Source organism: Accipiter gentilis, chromosome 17, assembly GCF_929443795.1.
Source record: "Accipiter gentilis chromosome 17, bAccGen1.1, whole genome shotgun sequence".
Taxonomy (NCBI): Eukaryota; Metazoa; Chordata; class Aves; order Accipitriformes; family Accipitridae; genus Astur; species Astur gentilis.
In genome coordinates this window covers 30699801-30719696 of record NC_064896.1, presented here as the reverse complement: position 1 = coordinate 30719696, position 19896 = coordinate 30699801, and the positions used below count along the sequence as shown (strand labels likewise).

General features: G+C 64.3%; 5 protein-coding genes across 14 annotated transcripts in view; 2 read left to right on the top strand and 3 right to left on the bottom strand.

The window, feature by feature from the left end:
* Nucleotides 1–1570, bottom strand: part of CTNND1 (catenin delta 1) — a 32463-nt gene extending 30893 nt beyond the window's left edge. For 9 of the 10 annotated variants that reach the window (XM_049820177.1, XM_049820178.1, XM_049820176.1 and 6 more), the window contains exon 1: nucleotides 1451–1570. The gene's annotated coding sequence lies outside the window, so the exon portion shown is untranslated. The remainder of the gene's footprint in view (nucleotides 1–1450) is intronic. The other variant, XM_049820181.1, reaches the window with a different exon arrangement.
* A 9393-nt stretch (nucleotides 1571–10963) lies between these two features.
* On the top strand, nucleotides 10964–12582 carry BTBD18 (BTB domain containing 18). Its single transcript, XM_049821399.1, has 3 exons — nucleotides 10964–11011; nucleotides 11474–11610; nucleotides 11735–12582. The coding sequence occupies exons 2-3, from the start codon at nucleotides 11481–11483 to the stop codon at nucleotides 12580–12582; spliced, it is 978 nt and encodes a 325-aa protein (XP_049677356.1). The 5' UTR covers nucleotides 10964–11011; nucleotides 11474–11480.
* Nucleotides 12583–12701: 119 nt separating this feature from the next.
* SELENOH (selenoprotein H) lies at nucleotides 12702–13890 on the bottom strand. Its single transcript, XM_049820210.1, has 4 exons — nucleotides 13393–13890; nucleotides 13148–13293; nucleotides 12956–13069; nucleotides 12702–12887 (listed from the first exon to the last, which is right to left on the bottom strand). Exons 1-3 carry the CDS (start codon nucleotides 13536–13538, stop codon nucleotides 12969–12971), a joined length of 393 nt encoding a protein of 130 aa, XP_049676167.1. The 5' UTR covers nucleotides 13539–13890; the 3' UTR covers nucleotides 12702–12887; nucleotides 12956–12968.
* A 386-nt stretch (nucleotides 13891–14276) lies between these two features.
* TMX2 (thioredoxin related transmembrane protein 2) lies at nucleotides 14277–16896 on the bottom strand. The gene is made up of 8 exons (XM_049820206.1): nucleotides 16575–16896; nucleotides 16093–16153; nucleotides 15799–15912; nucleotides 15375–15451; nucleotides 15191–15297; nucleotides 15018–15083; nucleotides 14770–14899; nucleotides 14277–14624 (listed from the first exon to the last, which is right to left on the bottom strand). Exons 1-8 carry the CDS (start codon nucleotides 16761–16763, stop codon nucleotides 14478–14480), a joined length of 891 nt encoding a protein of 296 aa, XP_049676163.1. The 5' UTR covers nucleotides 16764–16896; the 3' UTR covers nucleotides 14277–14477.
* A 107-nt stretch (nucleotides 16897–17003) lies between these two features.
* Nucleotides 17004–19872, top strand: MED19 (mediator complex subunit 19). Its single transcript, XM_049820209.1, has 5 exons — nucleotides 17004–17224; nucleotides 17683–17939; nucleotides 18045–18141; nucleotides 18232–18326; nucleotides 18501–19872. The coding sequence occupies exons 1-5, from the start codon at nucleotides 17032–17034 to the stop codon at nucleotides 18567–18569; spliced, it is 711 nt and encodes a 236-aa protein (XP_049676166.1). The 5' UTR covers nucleotides 17004–17031; the 3' UTR covers nucleotides 18570–19872.
* The last annotated feature ends 24 nt before the right edge of the window (nucleotides 19873–19896 follow it).

The following is a 19896-nucleotide window of genomic DNA, read 5'->3' as shown; positions in this document are numbered from 1 at the left end:
TCACCAGCAGCTGAGCAGAAGCCTGCACAAGGCTGGGTGCCACAGCCCTGGGACAGGAACTTTTAGCCCTGCCACTGGTTACCAGCTAGGGGAAGGACAGCCCAGGCATCCCAGATGCACCCCATTACCCATATTGTCACGAGCTCCATGGAGGAGCCCGGGCACCAAGCCCTTGCTGGAGATGGAGGCACCTCTCTCTAACAATCAGAGGAAGCTTTGTTGTGCAGGCTCCCTCACTCAAAGCCCAGGGGCATAATGGAGGTGCCCCGCTTCCCTTCTGCAAGGCTGGCCAGCCTGCCGTGCCTCGCAGATGCCAGAAGCCCCTCACAACAGAGGGCCAGCCACCCAAACTTCCACACATTTACCCCAAGCTAAGCCTCCTCTCTCCAGCACTCCAGGGAGGATTTGGAGCGCCCACGTTGCAGGAGAAGGCAACACCGCAGAAGGTCCCTGACTCCTCACACGAAAGGCGCTGGGCAGCTGAGCTGCTGCTAAATGACAGTGCAGCCAACGGGAGCTAAAGAACCAGCAGCCAGATGAGCCCGGAGCCCGCGGCCTGACACGGCAGGATCGTGCCTCCCCCGGGAGCGTTCCCGTGTCACTTGTTAGCTGCGACTCCGGCGGACAGGTCTGTCGGGTTGTTTTTGAGCTCAGAGCTTCTTCCGTGACAGGGACCTGCCGCGGGAGGAGGGGGAGCTGCCTGCTCCACCCGCACACTTGACCGGCCCCGGGCACACCGGCCCTTCCCCGCCAGAACAAAGGCGCAGGCAAATCAGACACCGGGGGGGGGGGGGGGGGGGGGGGGGGGGGCGGTAAAAGCTCGTCCTCAGCCGGGCAGGGCCGAGACCGGGTGGCCGGGACGGGGCCGCCCCACGGCTGCCACCGGGAGGCAGAGCCGGAGACCCGGGCCGCGGCCCGGCAGAGACCCCGCGGAAGGGCCGAGCGCCGTCCCCCGTCCCCGTCCGTCCCCGTCCCCCCACCCCGTCCCCCCCCCGCACAAAGGGAGCGATGGGGCCCTGCCGGTGCCGGCCGCGGGAAGCTGGCACACGGGCTGCCTTTGTTCCGGGCGGGGAGAGCGGCGGAGGCGGCGGGCCGGCACCGGGCGGGTAGCGGGGCGGCCGCCCGGCCCAGACGCCTTTGTGTAGCTCCCCATGGGCTCCTGGAGGCCCGGGCCCCGCCGGCGCCTTCCCCAGAGCCGGGCCCCGCCACCCCGGCCAGTCCCCGCGGGGCGCGGCCCCGCCTGGCACCCGGCTCCCGGGCAGCGACGGGCCGGCGGGGGCCCAGCACCAACCGGCCCCAGCGGGACAGCACAGCCGGGCCTCGGGCCTCGACCCCTCCGCCCCTCCCGCCGCGGGGGCGTGCGGCGCCCGGTAGGCGCCGGACAGCACCGGCTCCCCACCCCCCCCCACCCCGGGCAGGCGGCGTCGGGGACGCCGAGAGCGGGACTCACCGTGGCCGGGATCCTCGGCGGAGGGGGGGGAGGCCGAAGGCGGCGGTCCCGCCCCGCGGCGGCACAGCCGCCCGGTCCGCTCCGCGGGGAGCCGCGGCGGCGAGACGAGGCGAGGCGAGGCGAGGCGAGGCGCACGGTAAGGGGCGTCAGCTAGGGGCGTCAGCTGCGGGCGTCAGCTGCGGGCGGCGGCCCGGGCCGCCGCCGGGCCGAGCGGTGCCGGTGGGAGCGGAGCGGTCCGGGAGAGTCGGGCCGGGCCGGGCCTGGCCGCGCTGTGTGCCCCGCGCCGCTCCCGTACCTAAAATGGAAGTTGCTCCGGCGGGGCGGGGGCGGGGCGGGGCGGGGCGGGGGCTCCGCCCCCTGGCGTCAGCGCGACCGTCGCCAATGGCGGGCAGAGCTCGGCGGCGCCCGGCCCGCCAATGGCGCCCGACGCTGAGGGCGGGGGCGGGAGGGGGAGCCGCGGAGGGGGGCTGTGCTGGTGGGGTTTGTGTCGCGTGGGGTCTGTCACTGGTGGGATGCGTGCCGTGGGGTCTGCCCCCGTGGCATCTGTCCTGTGGGGTCTCTCCCCCATGGAGTCTGTCCGGTGGGATCTGTCCCAGTGGGATCTGTCCCCCGTGGGGTCTATCCCGTGGGATCTGTCCCAGTAGGGTCTATCTTCTGTGGGCTCTGTCCCAGTGGGATCTGTCCCAATGGGATGTGTCGCCCGTGGGGTCTGTCCCGTTTGTGGTCTGTCCCAGTGGGGTCTGTCCCCTGTGGGCTCTGTCACTGGTGTGGTCTGTCCCCATGGGGTCTGTCCTGTGGGCTCTGTCCTCTGTGGCTTCTGTCCCAGTGGGATCTGTGCCCTGTGGGGTCTGTCACTGGTGTGGTCTGTCCCCATGGGGTCTGTCCTGTGGGATCTGTCCTCTGTGGGGGGTGTCCCCATGGTGTCTGTCCCAGCGGGCTCTGTCCCCTGTGGGTTCTGTCCCAGTGGGATCTGTCCCCTGTGGGATCTGTCCCCTGTGGGGTCTGTCACTGGTGGGGTCTGTCCCCGTGGGGGCTGCCCCAGGGGTTGCATGTTCCCCAAGCAGGTGTCTACCCTCAGGCACGATCCACCTCGGGGGAGAGGATCTGCTGTGGGGGGATCCCATCCTGGGAGGGGATGAGCTGCTCCCCAGAGAGCGGGGTCTGCCGCTGGGGGTGGTGGGGTAAGGGGCTCTCTGGGGACAGCACAGCCGTCCCCCCCCCCCCCAGCCTGTCCCTCTGGAGTGGGGGGAGATGTGTGACCCCCTCCAAGGTGAAATTTACCCAGAATCGGGACTCTGGGGCAGGACCCACCCGGGGGGTCACCTCGCCCCTCTGGCTCTAGGGAGCCGGTGCTGGTTGGAGCCCCCCAACACCCGTCCTGGGGGAGCACCAGGAGCCCTGCAGCCGGCCCTTGAAGCCCAGAGCTCAATCCTGGTGGATTCTGTCCTGGTGCCCCCACCACGTCCCACGGACTCCTTCACCTGAGACCACAGGTGGAGGGACACAGCTGGTGGCTGGGGACAATCACACTGCCAGTCAGCCTAGCTGGGGGGTACCTGAAGGCCCTGTTGAGGAGAATGTGGCTGATTTTGGGAGACTCCTCATGTAGCCAAGGCTGCACGGACAGCTGAAGGACTGCGAACACAGGGGAGGGCTGGCGCAAGCCTCCTGAAAGCGCAGATAAGATAAGCCAGGGGGAGGTGTGCGGTGGGTGTCGTGGTTTAACTCCAGCCAGCAACTAAGCACCATGCAGCCACTCACTCACTTCCCCCCCACGCAGTGAGATGGGGGAGAGAATTGGGGGAAAAAAAGTAAAACTTGTGGGGTGAGATAAAGACAGTTTAATGGACGGAAATGAAAAAAAAAATAGTTATAATAATAGTAATAAAATGACAATAGTAATAGAAGGATTGGAATATACAAACCACGTGCTGCACAATGCAATTGCTCACCACTCGCTGACCGATGCCCAGTTAGTTCCTGAGCAGCGATCCCCCCTGCAGGCCAACTCCTCCCAGTTTATATGCTGGGCATGACTTCACATGGTATGGGATACCCCTTTGGCCAGTTTGGGTCAGCTGCCCTGGCTGTGTCCCCTCCCAACTTCTTGTGCCCCTCCAGCCTTCTTGCTGGCTGGGCATGAGGAGCTAAAAAAATCCTTGACTTGGTATAAACATTACCTGGCAACAACTGGAAACATCCATGTGTTATCAACATTCTTCTCATACGGAACCCAAAACATAACACTATACCAGCTACTAGAAAGAAAATTTACTCTATCCTAGCCGAAACCAGGAAAGGTAGGGAAGGCGTGGGCACTCGGCGCGGCACTGTGTTAATGGTGCCTTTCGCAGCAGACAGGGAAAGAAATGCCAGCGCAAGCCAGCCAAGGCAATCCTGCACTGCCTGACTTCCACGGCACCAAATTAAATGGTGCTGCCATCCCCGCTGGTGTGGATAAATAGTAGAAGGGGACCTGGAGGGGTACGTAGACCCAGGACAGGAAATTTAAACATGAGGTTTACTAATTGAGACTAATCCAGCTGGAGAAATGTAACGCCAGAATGAGTAGCACTGTGAGGGAGTAGCGTCATGTTCCAGGGCCTGCCGCTGCTGCTCCATGGCTATGGGACCGGAGCTGAGCTCAGGTGGGAGGCTGCAGCGAGTGCTCCTGCACCCTCACCCGTGCCTTGGTGGTGGGGGATCTCCCCTTGCCTAGGGGGGCGAGGAAGTGATGCAGAGCGATGCAGAACCTGCCCCATCCCACGTTCTGTGCCACTCACCCAGGAGAAGTCTGGATCCAGGTCTCTCTATGGTGACAGTTTTCTGCCTTGACTGTGGCCCTCAGCTGGCAGGATTCCGGTGCCAGGGAAAACCCTGCCTGCTCCTGATTGCCAAACTATCAGTAAGATAACGACAAGAGGAGAAGAGTTGAGGAAGGTTTTGGGTGAGGACAGGTGATTCCTGGGGTAAACAGGCATTGCTCGGTGAGGCGAGGAGGAGGTGGGGGAGCTGCAACAGCAGCCTGCGAGTGCTTGAAGAAGGCAACCCCCCGGCGGGGGTGGGGTTTGCTAAGGGTGGCACAAAAAGGTGTAATGAGGGGAAATGGGATTTGGTGCATGTGAGGGGCAATTATTGGGGCATGGGACCCCCAAACCCACCCTGATGTTCGATTTGGGCAACAGATCATCCAACCTGCTGGCTGTGAAGAGCAGGGAGAGCTGGCCTCTGGCTCTCCCTGGCAGGAGGGATATTTCTCCATCCCAGAGCAGGGAACTGAGACCTTCTCCCCATGTCCCTTTATCCTTGTTGTCACCCCAAATGAGCAAGTCGGGGACCCTCTTGGTCCTGTGCCTTGAGTGAGAACTGCTCCCAGTTCGCAAATAATCCTCGGCTACCCTCCCCCTTGCCTTCACCCACACAAGGAGGAAGGTAGGTGCATCCCCTGAGTCCTGGCGACATGGAGGGAGAAGAGGTGCTCTTGCAATTCGTTCTGGGAAGAAGAGTCCTCACCTGCCTGTCCCAGGGATTTCTGATGCCTCCAGAGGGACAGCTATCCCTCAAGGAAAAAGCATCATGAACACCTTGCTTCTCCATCCCAGCACCTGTTGCCACGACATGTCCTTAAGGGGCCCTGCCTGGGTTGTCTGGACAACAGGCTGCCGGGGGGACACACGCATGGGCCAGGCATGCTCGCACAAACCCTCTGCCCCTGGCAAAGCAGGGCTGAAACCAGCACGAAACCTTGGGCGCTGGTATGGGGGAGTCACAAGACGGAGCTATTTCACATCAGCTCGCAAATTATTTCAGTCCGCAAGTGGCTTCCAAGCGTGGCCTCCGGTGCCCCTCCTTACCCTTCCCAATCATCGCCTGAGTTATCTGGTGCTCCTGCCCAACCCTGAGGAAGGTGGGTGGCCAAGAGCAGGGTGCACAAGTTGTGCTAAGGCTTCACGTGTGCATAAAAGCGTGGGAGATGCAGGCAGCACCCCACAACGCATGGTGGGGGAGAGCGCACGGCAGGTAGTTGCCCTGACATAGACAACAAGTAAGCGGCCGCCAATGCAGAAAAGCCCCGGGCAGGCAGCCTTCTGCTGTGCCTGGTACGCAGCCGCATTGTTGCTATATCAATCAGCCCAGAAGTTTAACAGCCTTTAAAGTCTTTAGTTTCTTCAAAGATTAAACACGCTGCTGTGAATACGCCTCTGCTGGCTCCGAGTTGGAGCTGGAGTCAGATCTCTTTGAAGCCGGGTGAGTGCCTCTTGTCCTGAGGGCTGCAGGATGGAGCTGGACAGGGTCTATCAGCCCATTGTCAACTTGAACTCCTGGTTCATGCCCCGACAGCTGCCAGGACACCCAGTAATCCATGCTTACATTTGAAGGCAGGCTGAACTCTGATCCTCTGGCTTCAGCAGCAGATCATGCTCTTGTTTGAATATAACTACTGTGGCAGAGGATTCCATCCCATTGCTTCCTGGGAAGAAGAGATGGGTTACTAGGATGGGAAAATTTGCCCTCTTTTACAGTAATTATGTGTAATAACATCTTGCACATCCTCTTTCATCCTACGGCGCTGCTGATGCCTTATCCAGATGAGACACGCAGAAAATGCAGCTACCACCGGAACAGAGCAAAACGACTTGTTTACAGGACAGATCAGTGCGCCTCGGCGGTCGAGGGCAGGAGGAAGGGGAGGCTGCCATCTCCGGGTCCAGCGCAGGCGGTTCGGAGAGATGGCCTGCATTGTTCTAAATCAGGATAACAAGGCACTTCCGCAGCCCGTCTCCTATGGGAATCCCAACAGGTTGTTGTCTTCCCCCTGCACGAGGGGAAGTGTGGCCACAGGGGGGTGAAACAACTCATGTGTCGGACGCCAGTGTTAAAGGGGAGGAGGCAAGCTGGGGCTGCCGGAGCTTTTCAGCCCTAATTTGAAGATGCCGGGCAATAAAGCAAGTCCACAGTCCACCCTGACACCTTCATGGAGCAGAGTCTGGCAGCAATACATGTTCGGCATGGCACTGAGTCAGAGGAAAGCGTGGTACCTGCCTCCCACCTGCTTCCCGCTGTGCCCGGGCTCTCCTGTGCCTGCAAACTGTCCCGCTGTTAACCTTTGACGTCTGACCTGGCTGCATCCCATCACACCCTTGGACTGTCAAATTCCTGTTGCATCTTTTGCTCAAATGTGCAAACTGAAGGGTGCATAGAAATCTCCTTCCCTCCCAGCCCCGCAATGACCTGTCACTACTTACAGCCTCTTCTTCCTCTCTCCACCTCCAGCTCTTTTCCCAGCCATGGACCCCTGCCTTCATCTTCCCTTTCGGTGGCAGCTGCGGCAAAGTATGAGGTACCTCTCAAGAGCAGGGAAACATAGAGGCAGCTCCCACACTGCAGTGTAGCAACAAAAGCAAAAGGGGACATTGCTGGAAAACAATCATGGCTGTAAGTGAGACCCAAGACAAGAATTTCCTTTCTCTTGAAGAAACCACCTCAGAATCTGCTGATTTGAGGACTTGGGAGACACTGGGAAGACATGACTTGTCCTGTGGGGAGGCCTCTCTTCCTCTCAGCTGCAGAGGGAGCCTGGATAACCGGTGCATGTTTAGGCTACTGCCAGACTGAGCCACCTTCCCTTCCCCTCCCTGGTGAATCCCACCAGAGATAAACCCTGCTTGACATTCCGGATTCACTGAGTCACCCGGGGCTGCACCCAGCCACCCGCCAAGGACAGGCGCCTGAGTTCTGGCCTCAGCAAAGCAAGGGCTGTGCCTCAGGGAACCAGCTTCTGAACACCTGAAGGTGGAGAGAAAGATGCATGGTCTTACACGTTTTGCTGGCGTGGCAGCGAGAGCTACAGTCGCATATTTTTAGCCAGCAAATTCGGGCAGCAAATACAGACATTGGTGTTTAAAGAGAGGGGTCAATGGGACAAAAGGGTGTCGGTGCTTTTTCCAGTGTAGGTTATTTGGCTTTGGGTACTAGTAAAAGTTACACTCGTAAAAGGCCTCTTTTGTGTATCTGCAATGGGAGTGTTTGCTGGTATTGCCAGATCATATATCAGTAAATTATAAGGGCAGACAAGGCTATTGGCGAGGAGGGAGAGGCAGCGCCGCAGCCGCTGGGGGTGCAGCGGAGGAGTGGGCTTTGCGTCACAGGGATTAGTGCTGTCGCCTCTGTGAAACACTAAAACCGCCTAAAAGCAGAGGGCCCGTTGCCTGTGCTGGGCCTGGGGTTGTGTGTCGCAGCCCAGAAGTGGTTCTGCTGGGACAGAGCACCCTCCAGGAGTGCTGAGCCTGGCTCAGAGGTGGCCTGTCCCGCCGGCAGGCCTGCAGACTTTTCCACCAGCCCGAGCCCGCCGTGTGCTCTGCCCTGGTCACAGGGAACGTGACTGCCACCCTTTCCCACAGCCGCCCCTGGGCCTCTGGTCCTGCGCAGTCACGGGACACACCAGGCTACCCACGGGATGGCTCTGGTCCAGGCTGTAGGGCCGCCTCTGCAGGACATCAGGATCCCATTGTCCGTGGTGGACCCATGAGGCAGAGGAGTATCTGTGCCACGTTCCACCTCAAAAGCACTTTCCGTAGGCCGGGGAGGCTCATGCAGCAAGGGTGAACTCTACCCTTTCACGGGAGGACACGTGGGAGCTGTTTTGCACAGTGTGAGCATAACTAATGCTCTGGAGCTGGGGGGCTTCGTGTCTCCTGTCATCTGCCAGCTCAAGAGCCTACGGGGCCCCCTAACCCCCTGTGCTCACTGCCAGGGGTGCAGGGTGCGTGTTCACCCCCATCCAAGGAGGTGGCCGCAGCACCCATGCTCTGCTCCTCCTGCGGACAGAGGAGCCGCTGGGAGACTCAAGTGTGTCCCAGGACAGGGACGGATATGGGTTGCTCGCCCTTTTATCACCCCTGCCTCTGGGACAGCCTCAGGAGTAGGAAGAGGGACACAGAGGGGCACAAACTGGAGGGAAGAGCCCAGCCATGCCTCGGCATCCTCCCTGGGGTGGACAAGCAAATGCTGCTCGTTCCTCCACAGCTGGAGCAAGGTGGCCAGGTGAACACCTCAGTCTCTGCTCCTAGCCTGGGAGGGGATTTCTCAAGTCCCATGAAAGGGAGGAGAGGAGGTGCTGGGCATTTCTCCCCTCCTGACAACTGGCGCTCTTGGTGAAGCAGGCAAAGCGAGGGCAGCCCTTCTGTCTCCCTTTGCACCAGGGCTGTACAGGCACCAGGTGAGCTTGGATGAGGGGAGCGAGTCCTGTCCCTGAGCCAACACCGAAGATTTGGACTTCTCCAGTACTCGGGACATTGCCTGACCTGCTGGTGGCAAGGGGAAGTCCTCTGATACCAGCACCTTGGGATTTTGTTAATTTCTCTTCACCCTGGCTCTGTGTCTTTCCCTTGATGTCTCTGCCCTGGTTAGCCCACCTGGCAGGAAAGCAATATTTCCACTGCTGATGCCCCCCCCTACTTGCAGGGTCCCCGTCAGAGCATCTGCTTGCACCTCAGCCTTGGCTGAGCTCTCAGCTTCGCTTCAGATGCCCACTCAATAAACTCCCCCTCTCCCTACTCTGCTGTCTCAGCGTGGTTGGGGCACAACACAAAATATTACACAGCGGTGGGGAAGTCCAGATGGCTCACCATGTCCTAGGGCTGATCACATGTCTTCTGTAGGGTTGCAGAGGTCTTCCCTGAAGGTGCTTCCCATGGGGCATCTTCCAGGGATGGGACCAAGGACATGGGGGCCAACGTGGATCTGCAGGCGGATTACCAGGCTGGGGACGGATTTAAAAACATGAGGCAGCAGGAGTCAGGCTCTGAAATTGCCAGTCAGGCCCCTCGATCGGCATCTGGATCCATCCGCTCCTGGTGAATTGAAGGTTTCCAAGTGACAGCTCCAGTCCTTGTAATTCCAAAAGATTTCAAGGGACAGGGGGAGGAAACATCTCTATTTTTCTTCTATTTTTATGAGCATATGATAGCACTTTGATATGAAATTACTTGTTTTGCTGTATCCCTTGGTATTTACGGCCAGGGTCCAAGCCACCCGAGGTCAGTGGAAAGACTGCCACTAACCTCAGCAGCCGCTGGCCCAGACCCATCATCAGGGACTTTCTTGGTTTGCGTCCATTTTGCATGCAGCAAAAACAGAGGAAAAAAGCCACCCTCACATGTCAAACCAGATGAAAATCCATCTGCGAAGCCATAGAAAATATCGGGGGATGATACCGCATTTGAAAACTTTGTAGGTTTAAAATCTATGGTATAATTTAGACTCCTATTCTTCTGCAGCTCTTGAAATTTCCGCCCACTTTGGTTGTTTGTAAGAACAGCTAATATCTCCAGGCAATCGGGCTGGGATTATTATAATTGTTGTTCATGTGTGCGGAGTGACTGACGCAGATGTTTTTACAATGGATGCTTTATAAAATGACAAAATACTTTCAGACTAAGTAGGCAGCATCGTTTGCATGAAGGGCGGCTTCCAAGACCCCCCCCATCAATCTTCCCCTTCAGAAGCCTCGCTGTCTGTGTGCGCGCCCCGCTCCTCCAGAGAGGCGTCAGAGAGCCGTGAAAAAGCCCCTTCTCACATGCAAGGCCACAATAGATTTTGAAAATCCAAAACAAGGCCCGGCGCAGGGCTCTGAACTAATGAACCCCAGTGCTGCCCTGTCAGGAAGAGCTGCTCTGCAGACAGCACGCTCCCCAGTCATTCACCTCGCGTGCTTCAGCGCCATAGCGAGGACCACCGCGAGCGGCACAGAGCTCTTTCCTCAAACCGTGGCTTGCTCAAACCGGCAGAAGCGAGGGCGCATGCCAGGCCAGGGCCGTACGTCCCCCTGCTCGCCTCCTTGCACCCCTGCCCCGCGGGATGGTGGCAAGGAGGCCGCAGGCCAGCCGGCAGCAGGGCTTCCCTCCCGCAGCCTGCCACCCCACGCGCTCCAGAGCCCAGGGGCTGCGGTCGGCAAAACCCCAGGTGGAACACCATTTCTGCAGTAGCCCGTGAGCTTTTGCCTCCAGCCTTCTGGCCAGTGCAGAGGCAGCACGGCTGGAGGAAGGCTGAGGGAAACGACCAGGGGCGCACCGGGAAGGCCCCGGCGCCGGAGCTCTGCGAGGGGGCGCTGCCCCGGCGCCCAGCCAGCACCCCCACGGCGCCCGGGCCGCTCTGCCACCCGCAGCCTCCTGCCGCAAGGACAGACACAGCCCCCCCCCCCCCAGCTCCCTCCAGCCACGGCAGCGGGGTGCCTCCGGGAGGGCTCGGGCCACCCCCGCCATGGCGGCGACCCCCGCCCCGGCCCCCGGCACCCCCGGCGGCAGCCCCGCCCTCGCGCCCCTTCCCGCCACAGCCCCGGCCGCGCCGCCATTGGCTGGCCGGGTGCGAGTGGCTGGCAGTGGGCCAATGGCGGGGCCGCTGCTGGGCGGGACCAGCCGCCGGGCCACGCGAGGCTGCGGCCGCGAGGCGCGCGCGTGCTGTGGGGAGGTGGCGCGGCGCCCGGTGCCGGTGCCCGTTCTCGTCCTCTCCTCGGCCTCGGCCCCCGGGACCTCGGCGGCAGCCTCCACCCCCCGCCGGCAGGTACGCGGCGGGCCCGGCCCTGCCCGCCCGGGGCGTGGGCCCAGGCCCGGGGCCCTGCGGCCGCGCCTCTGACCGGAGGCAGGCCGAGGGGCAGGCGGCAGGGTCCAAACCCCCCTCCCCGTTCCCCCCCCCAGAATCGCCGTGGCTCGCGCCCTCTGGTGGCCGAACGGAGCCCCGGGGCTTGGCGGGGGCACGTGGGGCGTTGCGCCGAGGCTGCACAGACCCACCGGCCGCCCCACGGGCATGCGTGGCTTTGCAGAGGTGTTGCACGGCTGCGTGGGCCGGTGCGCAGGTGCACGGGGCCTCTTCGGTGGCCGTGCCACTGTGCGGACGATTGCGTGGCTGCACCCGTGCTCCTGCACAGGCCCCACTACGTCCCCGTCCCAAACCGTTCGGACCAGCCCAAAGGGGGGGGAGGCAGGTGCTGGTCCCCGTGTCCCCAGCGCTGCACTGTCTCTGCAGGGTGCCCATGAGCTCTCCGTCGGCCACCCCGAGGCTGCTCTACCGCAGCACCCGCCTGCTCCGCACGGCCTTCCAGCACCTCCACCAGCAGCAGCAGCGAGCGGATGTCTTCTGTGATGCGGTCCTGCAGGCTGAAGGTGAGCAGGCAGGGTGGCCCACAGAGGTGCTGGTGCCCTCAGGGGACCTGCGGGCAGTGTGCCTGCAACCCCAGGGAGGAGCAGGGGGAGCTGCAGGGTGGTGATGGCTGCTGTTGCTTTGCAGGCGAGGCGGTGGTGGCCCACTGCTGTGTCCTCTCCGTCTGCAGCCCCTTCTTCATGGAGCGACTGGGCCGGGAGCTGCCCCCCCGGGGTCACAGGGTGGTGCTGGAGCTGGCAGGGCTGAAGATTGGGGCGCTGCGCAAGCTGGTGCGCTTCCTCTACACTGCTGAGCTGGAGGCCACGCGGGAGGAGGTGCAGGAGGTGCTGGCAGCTGCCCGCCGCCTCCGCGTCACAGAGCTTGAGTCGCTGCAGCTCCAGGGGGGACGCCTGGTGAGGCCAGGACCCCAGCGGCAGCTCGACCGCTCCTGCCTGCGCCCCCCCCAGTGTGGCTCCCCCCTGGCAGAGGGTAGAAGGGCTGAGCCCGGCAGTGCTGGTGTCCCCCCTGGGAGCAGCGGTATCTCCCCACGGGGGCGGCCATGCTCTCTGGGGACTCCGCGCCCCAGCCCCGGCCCTGTGGGGCGGGTGAAACTGCGGAAGGTGGAGAGTGGGGGGTGCTGGGAGGTGGTACAGGAGAAGCAGCCCCCCTCCGCACCCGACACTCTGGCAGCAGGTGACGTGGGGGCAATGGAATCACAGCCCCTCCTGGGTGCAGGTGCACTGGGGCAAGCGGGCAGGTGCTCCTCCTCCCCCCAGCGGCCCCCCCGGGCAGCCTGGAGGAAGCAGGGCCAGGTGCCCCCCACACCCCAGCAGGGCTGCAGGCAGGCGGTTCCGCTGGGGGACCCCTCAGGTGACCCCGAGGAGGAGGAGGAGGTGGATGTGGGAACTGTGGAGCCGTGCCTGCCACCCGGCACCGTCTGCGTCTGGCCCTGCCCCTCGTCTGAGTCAGATGAGGAGGTGGATATCCTCACCTAGGGGGGCCAGCTCTGCCCCCCCCACCGCTGCCTGCACTCAGGGCAATGCAGGCAGGGCTGCCCTCACCCCAGGCAAAGAGGCTGTGCGGTATTGAAATAAAGCATTGGAGCTGGCAGAGCTGTGCTGCGGGGCTGCCAAACTTTATTGGAGAATAGCGGGGGGACAAGGCGGGATGCAGGGGGAGCTGGCAGTGGCTGCTCGCGGCGGAGCTGCGGCATCGGAGACGGGACTGGGGCTGGTGGGTACCCCCCACTTCATCTCGCCTCTTCATGGACGCTCGCGCCGTGGGTGCCGCTCCCAGCTTGCTATGGGGAGAGGGCAGTCAGCATGCAGTCCCTGTCCCATGCCTGTCCCCGTCCCCATCCTCGCTCACCTGCCCACCACCTCTACGCCAAACTGCTCTTCAGGGCTTCCACCACGACCTCTGGCTGGGGGAACTTCAGCTTGCGGGGTGGCCCCTTCCTGATGCCGCTCCACAGCTCCACCGCTGGGGAGGGCAAAGGGGGGCGGGTTAGGGGTGCCCGGGCGCCCCCCCGCCGCCGCCCCCCCATCCCCTGGCACTCACTGCTGCCGTCCTCCTTCACCAGGGACACCTCGAAGCTGTTCCTGCGCGGCTGCCGGGGGTTGATGTCTACGGGGAGGTGGGCCATGGCCCCCCGCAGGGCCGCGCTCACCGCCGCCGCCTCGCGACCGAACACCCGTCAGCTCTTGCTGGGGAGACACGGGAGGGAGGTGTCAGGGCCTCCGGGGGGGGGGGACCCCAGGGACACCACCCCCCCCCCCTCCACGTTGGCACCCGGGCCGGCTCACCAGTGCTCGATAACGACGCGGGGGCCGGTCCCCCCCGGGCTGCTCTCGCCCTCGGCGCGAGCCCGCTTCTGGGGGGCGCCCGCCTCCTCCGGTGCCTCGGCCGCCGCCGGTTGCTGGGCCCCGCGCTTCCTCCGGCGGGGAGCCATCCTGGGAGAGCCGCCGGGACCTGGCAACGGCGGGGGAGAGGCTACCGCGGGGTCGCGCTGTGGGGAGCGGGAGGGGGTGGCGGGGGTCCTGCCTCGGGGTGGGGCTCCAGAGATCCCGCAGTTGGGGGAGGGGTGTGTGCCCACGGGGATCCCGCTTTGGGAGGGGGTCAGGAGAGGCAGATCCCCGCGGATCCCCACTGGCACCCTGCGGTGGGGAGTGGGGGTCCCGGGGATGCCGGCGCGGGGAGAGGGCGAGGGCCGGGGCCGGTACGGGGCGGGAAGACAGCCCGGGTCCCGCTCCCGGGGAACGGCGCCGCCGCGCCGCCTCCTACCTGCTGCGCCGCGCCGACCACGTGCCGGGATCGCGGGGCGCCGTGCCGGCCTCCGCCACTCAGGCGAGCCTCCTGGGGGGGTAGGGGTGGGTGAAGGAAGGGTGTCGGGGATGAACGGACCTCCGGACCCCGCGGGCTGGGGGACCGGGCTGCCCCCCCCCCCCCTCCGTCGCCGAACGCCTTCGCGGGACCGCCTCGCTCTGCCCGGGCCAGCGGCGGCGGGCCAGCCCGGGCCGCTGTAACACCCTCCCCACCCGGGCAGGCTCGGTGGTTCCGCCCGCCCGCCCTCCCCGCCGTGCAGCCAGCGCCGCGGCGCCAGCCAATCAGAGCGCAGCGCCTTCAGCCCCGGCGGCAAGCCCCACCCCCGGCGGTCCAGGCGGCCTCGCCCCCGGGCACGGACAGAGCGCGGACACGGGCAGGGACCCGGACCCGGGCCATTTATTGTCAGCGATAAGGACGGGCGATAACCGAGGGCGGGGTCTGTCCTACTGCCCGGCCCGGGGCCTCACCGGCTCCCCTCAGCCAGAGCAGCCCCGGCAGGGCCCCCGGGGGCCGGTGCCACCAGGCCGAGGGTGAGGCGGTGATGGGTGACAGCACCGGGCAGCTCCTACTTCTCCTTCTTGGTCTCTCCATCAGGGTGGCCGGCGGCTGCCTGCGCTCTGGGGGGCTCCTCGGGCCCCTCCTCCCGCGGCTTCGACTGCTTCTTGGCCTTCTGGTAGAGCTCGTTCAGGTTGAACTCCCGGATCACGTTCTCCTGTGGCCGAGAGGCAGCGTTAGCACCCCTGGGGGCCCCCGCAGCCCCGCCCACCACTTCCCAGGGTACGGGCTGGCTGCCGAGCCCCATCCTGCCCCAGAGTTGGGGGGGGGGGGGGGGGGGGGGGCCAGAACATCTCACCCACCTCAGAGAAGGTCCAGGACACAGCCCGGCCCTTCTTGTCTATCTGGGGCCGGCGCATGGTCTCTGTCCCGCCCTGGAAGAGGATGAGGGTGGGCAGCTGCTTGGTAAGGGGTGAGGTGCTGACCTTGTACCTGTAGTGGGAAGGGGAGAGGCCATGGGTGACCCCCAGGCAGCTGGAGGGGGGCTGGGGGGCTCCCAGGGACTCTGCCCCACCCCAGGCCCTGCTGCCTGGGTCCTCTCGCCCCAGACCTGGTGCTGACGTCCGTGTACCGGCCAACATCCACCTTCCCAAAGTGCAGCCCTGAGCAGTTGTACCTGGGGAGGACGGGGACAAACGGCCGCGAGTGCCACGGGTGACTGCAGAGGCTGGGCATGAGCCCTGGCCCCGCGACTCGCCGAGGCCCCCGGCGGGCACTGCTCACTTGAGAGAGAGGTCAGCGAAGATAGGTGCGAAGGACTGGCACTCGCTGGACCAGTTGGCGAAGAACTCAACGATCCAGGTCACCCGCTTGTCCCGGTCCAGCTCCTCCTGCCATGAGAGCGGGGGGCTCAGTGGGGGGCGGTGGGCAGAGCCCCCCGGCACCTTCCCAGGGGGAGGATACTCACATCTATGGTCTTGTCGCTGAAATACTTGATGTACTCGGGGCCCATGTAGAGGGGGGGCTTGCAGGTCATCAGAAACACTGCAATGACAGCACCCCTGAGCCCCCCCCAGCACCTGGAAGGCCCAGGCTGGGTTTGGGAGGAGGCTCCTCCTTCCCCAGAGCAGCCCAGGGGGGAACCAAAGGAGAGCGAGCCCCGGGACAGGCAGGCTTCCCCCACAAGGTGCTTCCTGAGCCCCCCCTCTCACCCATGGAGACTCCTTACAGCTGCAGCCTCGTCCAGCATCCAAGGCCTCAGCCCCACAGCAAGAGGGACCTCTGGCCCTTCCAACCAGCTGGCACGGAGAACGGGGGGACAGTGGGTGCTGAGGGCAGGGGGGCACCACTGCTACCCCTGGCGCTATGCATTCCGCCCCGGCAGGTCTCACCTATGCAGAGCGTGAGGTAGAGCAGGCCCATGCGGATGTCGAGGCGGAAGAAGAGGATGGCATTTGCCACTTTGCTGAACATGAAGATGTTCCCGATGTGCTGCTCCACGGTGACTGGGGGAGGGAGAGAAGGATAGAAGACGGGGCCATGTGCCCCCAGAAGACCAGGGGGGATCTGGTGGGAGGGCCAGATCTGACCCTCCAGATCCCAACCCACCCGGCCCCCTGGGGGAGGCCCCCTGAGCAGCCCCACAGCCCCCCACACCCACCCCCCAAGCACAGGCCCCAACTCACTGGACCGTCGGTTCTTCATCATCACGATGGCACTGAGGAACATGAGGATCTCCACCTCCCGCTGGGAGGATAGGAGAGACATTTTGAGCAGGAGGCACCCGTGGCACCCAGCCAGCACCGGCTGCAGCCGTGCTGCCCTCCCACAGCCAGGCTGCTCCTGGCCCAGCCTGGCACAGCGAAAACAGCAGCCATGCCAGGCCTTGCTGGCCCCGCGTCCCTGCTGGTTCCCCATCTCCTCCCAGAGCTCCTTTCCCTCCCTCCCGCATGCCGAGGGAGAGGCAGCAAGGCCGGCCCCTGCAACGACAGGCGCGGCCTCCCGGCCCCCCCCCGCCGGTGCCCGGGGAGCCCCTCAGCAGCGGGACGGCGCCGGTGGAGCCATGCCAGCAACTACTGGGCCTTCTCGCTCCCGCGGGTGGGCCGGGGGTGCAGGCCCGGAGGAGGGCCCGTCCCGGGGGCGCGGGGCCGAGGCCGGGCCGCCTCACCCAGTCGAAGTCGCAGGGGTTGCCGTCCTCCCGCTGGGAGGGCAGCCCTTGGCAGAGCGGCGGGACCTTGCGGACGAGCAGGAAGGCGGTGGCCAGCAGGGCGGAGAGCGGGTAGTAGGGCCGCGCTAGCCAGCGGCACAGCCCCGGCACCGAGTACAGCAACGCCAGCAGCGGCGCCACCACCGCCATCTTCCCCTCCGCTCTCCCGGCCGCCGTCCGTCCGCTCCGACTGGGCCGCTCGCCCGCGGCAGACAGGACTTCTTCCCCCCCGGCCAGTAGCGAGCGGCGCTGTCAAGCACTTCCCGTGCCCCGGCGGACCAATGAGGGGGGAAGAGGGAAGCGGCCAATCGGAAGGCCGGGGCCGAGTCTCCCGTAGCAACCGGGGCAGCGGGCGGCGCTCGGCCAATCGCGGCGGGGCGGGGCGGCGGGCCGGCCCCGCGCGGGGCACGCCGGGAAGATGGAGAACTTCTCGGCGCTGTTCGGCGGGGCCGAGCCGCCGCCCGCCGCCGCCGCCCTGGGCTTCGGGCCCGCCAAGGCGCCGGGCGCCGGGGCCGCGCCGCCCCCCGCCGCCGCCGCCGCGCCGCCGCCGGGAGAGGACGCGGCCCGCAAGGCCGCCGCCGGCCCTTTCTACCTGCTGCGGGAGCTGCCAGGTGCGGGGCGGGGCCGCGGGGCGGGGGGGCGGCCGCCGCTCTCGGCCAATCGGCGCGGCGGAGCGGGGGCGCGGCGGTAACTGGCGGCGCGACGGGCCAATGAAGAGAGAGGACGGGGGGCGGGGAGGCGCAAACTGACAGCGCGGCAGGCCAATGAGCGCGCAGGGAGCGGAAGCACAAGCGGCTCGCTGTCGAGTGGGGAAATGGGGCCTTGGGCGGCGGGGGGGGAACGACGAGGCCGGGGGGGTCCCAGTGCTGGGCTGAGGAGGGCTATCGAGACGGGGGGGGGGCGGTCGCCGGGGCGGGGAGCAGGGCCAGGTGGTCCCGGGGCCTGGGCAGGGGAGCGGAGCGGGGCTGGGGGGTCCCAGGCGGGGGGGCGGGGAAGGCAAGTGGGGCGGGGGGCCCGGCTGGGCGGCAGCAGCACCCCATCCCCTCCCCGCGGCGGGCGGCTGGCGCAGGCACCACGGAGCTGACGGGCAGCACCAACCTGATCACGCACTACAACCTGGAGCACGCCTACAACAAGTTCTGCGGCAAGAAGGTGAAGGAGAAGCTCAGCAACTTCCTCCCTGACCTGCCCGGCATGATAGACCTGCCTGGCTCCCATGACAACAGCAGCCTGCGCTCCCTCATCGAGAAGCCCCCCATCTGCGGCAGCTCCTTCACCCCCCTCACCGGCACCATGCTGACGGGCTTCCGCCTCCATGCTGGCCCGGTGAGCCCCGGGGGCTGAGAGCCGGGGGGCGGACGGCTGGGACTGGAGGCGGTGGGGCTTGGGGGTGCCCGGCCCGGCCTGACCAGCCCCATCTCCCCTCCCCAGCTGCCTGAGCAGTGCCGGCTGATGCACATCCAGCCGCCCAAGAAGAAGAACAAGCACAAGCACAAGCAGAGCCGCACCCAGGATCCTGTCCCCCCAGGTAAGGGGCTGCGCCACGCTGCCGCAGCTGCCCCCTCTTCTGTCCCGCCCTGGAGGATGCCCAGCTCATCTGACACTCTCATGTCTCCAGAAACCCCCTCGGACTCCGACCACAAGAAGAAAAAGAAGAAAAAAGAGGAGGATCCAGAACGGAAGAGGAAAAAGAAAGAGAAGAAGAAAAAGAAGGTGGGTGCGGAAAGCCGGGGTCTGACTCCCAGCCCGTGCCCACCCCAGGGGCTGTCAGGCAGCAAGCTTGGCCCAGGCAGCAGCAGCACCCGGAGCCAGTGAGTGGCCGTCCCCGGGGGTGCTGCTGTCGAGCAGGAGGTCTCAAGGGATACGCGTCTTGTCCTTCCTCCGCAGAACCGGCACAGCCCGGAGCACCCGGGGGTGGGCAGCTCCCAGGCCAGCAGCAGCAGCAGCTTGCGGTGAGGCCACGCCGGCGCCGCCCCGGGAATCCCCCAGCCGACGGGAACAGCCCTGACTGACCTGGGAGGGACTCGTTCCTCCCACAGCGCTCGGCAGGGGGGCTCAGGCTGGCCTGTTCCCCCCACCCCCACCTCTGGCAGAGAGGACACCCCCACAGCCCCCCACTTGCATTGTGCAGCCAGCCAGGACCAGGGGACACGGACTCTGCTGGCACTGGGGTTGCCGACCTTGGCCTTTTTTACCAAAACAACCTGGTGCATCAGGGGTCTCTCTTTTTTTAGTCACCTTTTAATTAAAGTCTCTGCTCTGAGGAGGGGCTGGTGGCAGTGGCTGCTACAACCCTCAGCTGTCACGGCGAGGTGAGGAGCCAAGACTGGGGCAGTCTGGTGGGGCGTGTGGGATCAGCACTGTCCCAACACACTGTGGCCTGGGATGGAGGATCGTGGCCGAGCTCACACCCCAAGCAGGGTTGAGGTGGGGTCCTACCTTGGCTTTGGCTGCTGGGCTGGGTTGAGGGGCTCTGCGCTCCTCTACCCTGAAACTCCCAGGCCTGGCAAGGACAGGAGTGACCCTGGAGAGGCACTGTGTCCCCACACAGAGGTGGTTCCTGGCAGAGTGCCCAGGGCTGCTGTCACGGGCCCCAGGAGCTCCAGCAGCAGTCACAGCACAATGCCAAGGTCCTCCTTTGGTCCCAGCACCTTGTGCAGGATCCTGAGCCTTAGCAGCCCCTTCAACACCTTCCCTAGAACCACTTTCCTCACACCCTGAAAAAAAATGTACCTTCTTTAGGAGCAGAGTTTGCCCAAAAGCACCCTGAGGAGATTCCTCCCCGAAATGGGGCCAGGCTCAGCTCTGCTTGGGCCCCCTTTACTCTCCCCCTTGAGAGGAGGGAGGGAAGGCCGAGACCCTGAAGGACTGGAGCCCTTCAGGGGCTCCTCTGTCCCTGGACGCTAAACAAAACACACGGATGCCTGCCAGGGTGGCTCATTAAATATCCTTTTATTCCTCGTTTTTAAAATGGCTAATAATAATAAAAAACCCAATGGTGTGGCTGTGCAGAGGCCACGGGAGAGATATTGCCGTAGAGAAAGTCAAGTAGTGCCTGAAGTTTTGTGGGCCCCCGCATGGTGTGGTTTGCCCAGGCAGGGGTGGGGGGGGATGGGGAGCGCTGAGCTCCTTGGCTGCATTTTTTTTTTTTTTTTTTTTTTTTGGCATGTGATGAGAAAATATTGCTTTATGGGGATGCACCCTGCTGGCCTTCCTCTTCCCCAAATGGAAATAAAACAATCACGTGACAGCGAGAAAACCTATCAGACCCATTTAAAAAAAA

Bases quoted from the DNA above. Each gene is read 5' to 3' on its own strand.
- BTBD18 (XM_049821399.1), top strand. From the start codon at position 11,481: ATGAGCTCTCCGTCGGCCACCCCGAGGCTGCTCTACCGCAGCACCCGC. The intron at 11,611-11,734 runs GTGAGCAGGCAG...GTTGCTTTGCAG, and splicing joins TGCGGTCCTGCAGGCTGAAG to GCGAGGCGGTGGTGGCCCAC.
- MED19 (XM_049820209.1), top strand. From the start codon at position 17,032: ATGGAGAACTTCTCGGCGCTGTTCGGCGGGGCCGAGCCGCCGCCCGCC. The intron at 17,225-17,682 runs GTGCGGGGCGGG...CGGCTGGCGCAG, and splicing joins CCTGCTGCGGGAGCTGCCAG to GCACCACGGAGCTGACGGGC. The intron at 18,327-18,500 runs GTGGGTGCGGAA...CTTCCTCCGCAG, and splicing joins AAGAGAAGAAGAAAAAGAAG to AACCGGCACAGCCCGGAGCA.
- TMX2 (XM_049820206.1), bottom strand. From the start codon at position 16,763: ATGGCGGTGGTGGCGCCGCTGCTGGCGTTGCTGTACTCGGTGCCGGGG. The intron at 15,084-15,190 runs GTGAGCAGTGCC...CGTCCTCCCCAG, and splicing joins TTCGCTGACCTCTCTCTCAA to GTACAACTGCTCAGGGCTGC. The intron at 14,625-14,769 runs GTGGGTGAGATG...TCTCGGCCACAG, and splicing joins TGTCCTGGACCTTCTCTGAG to GAGAACGTGATCCGGGAGTT.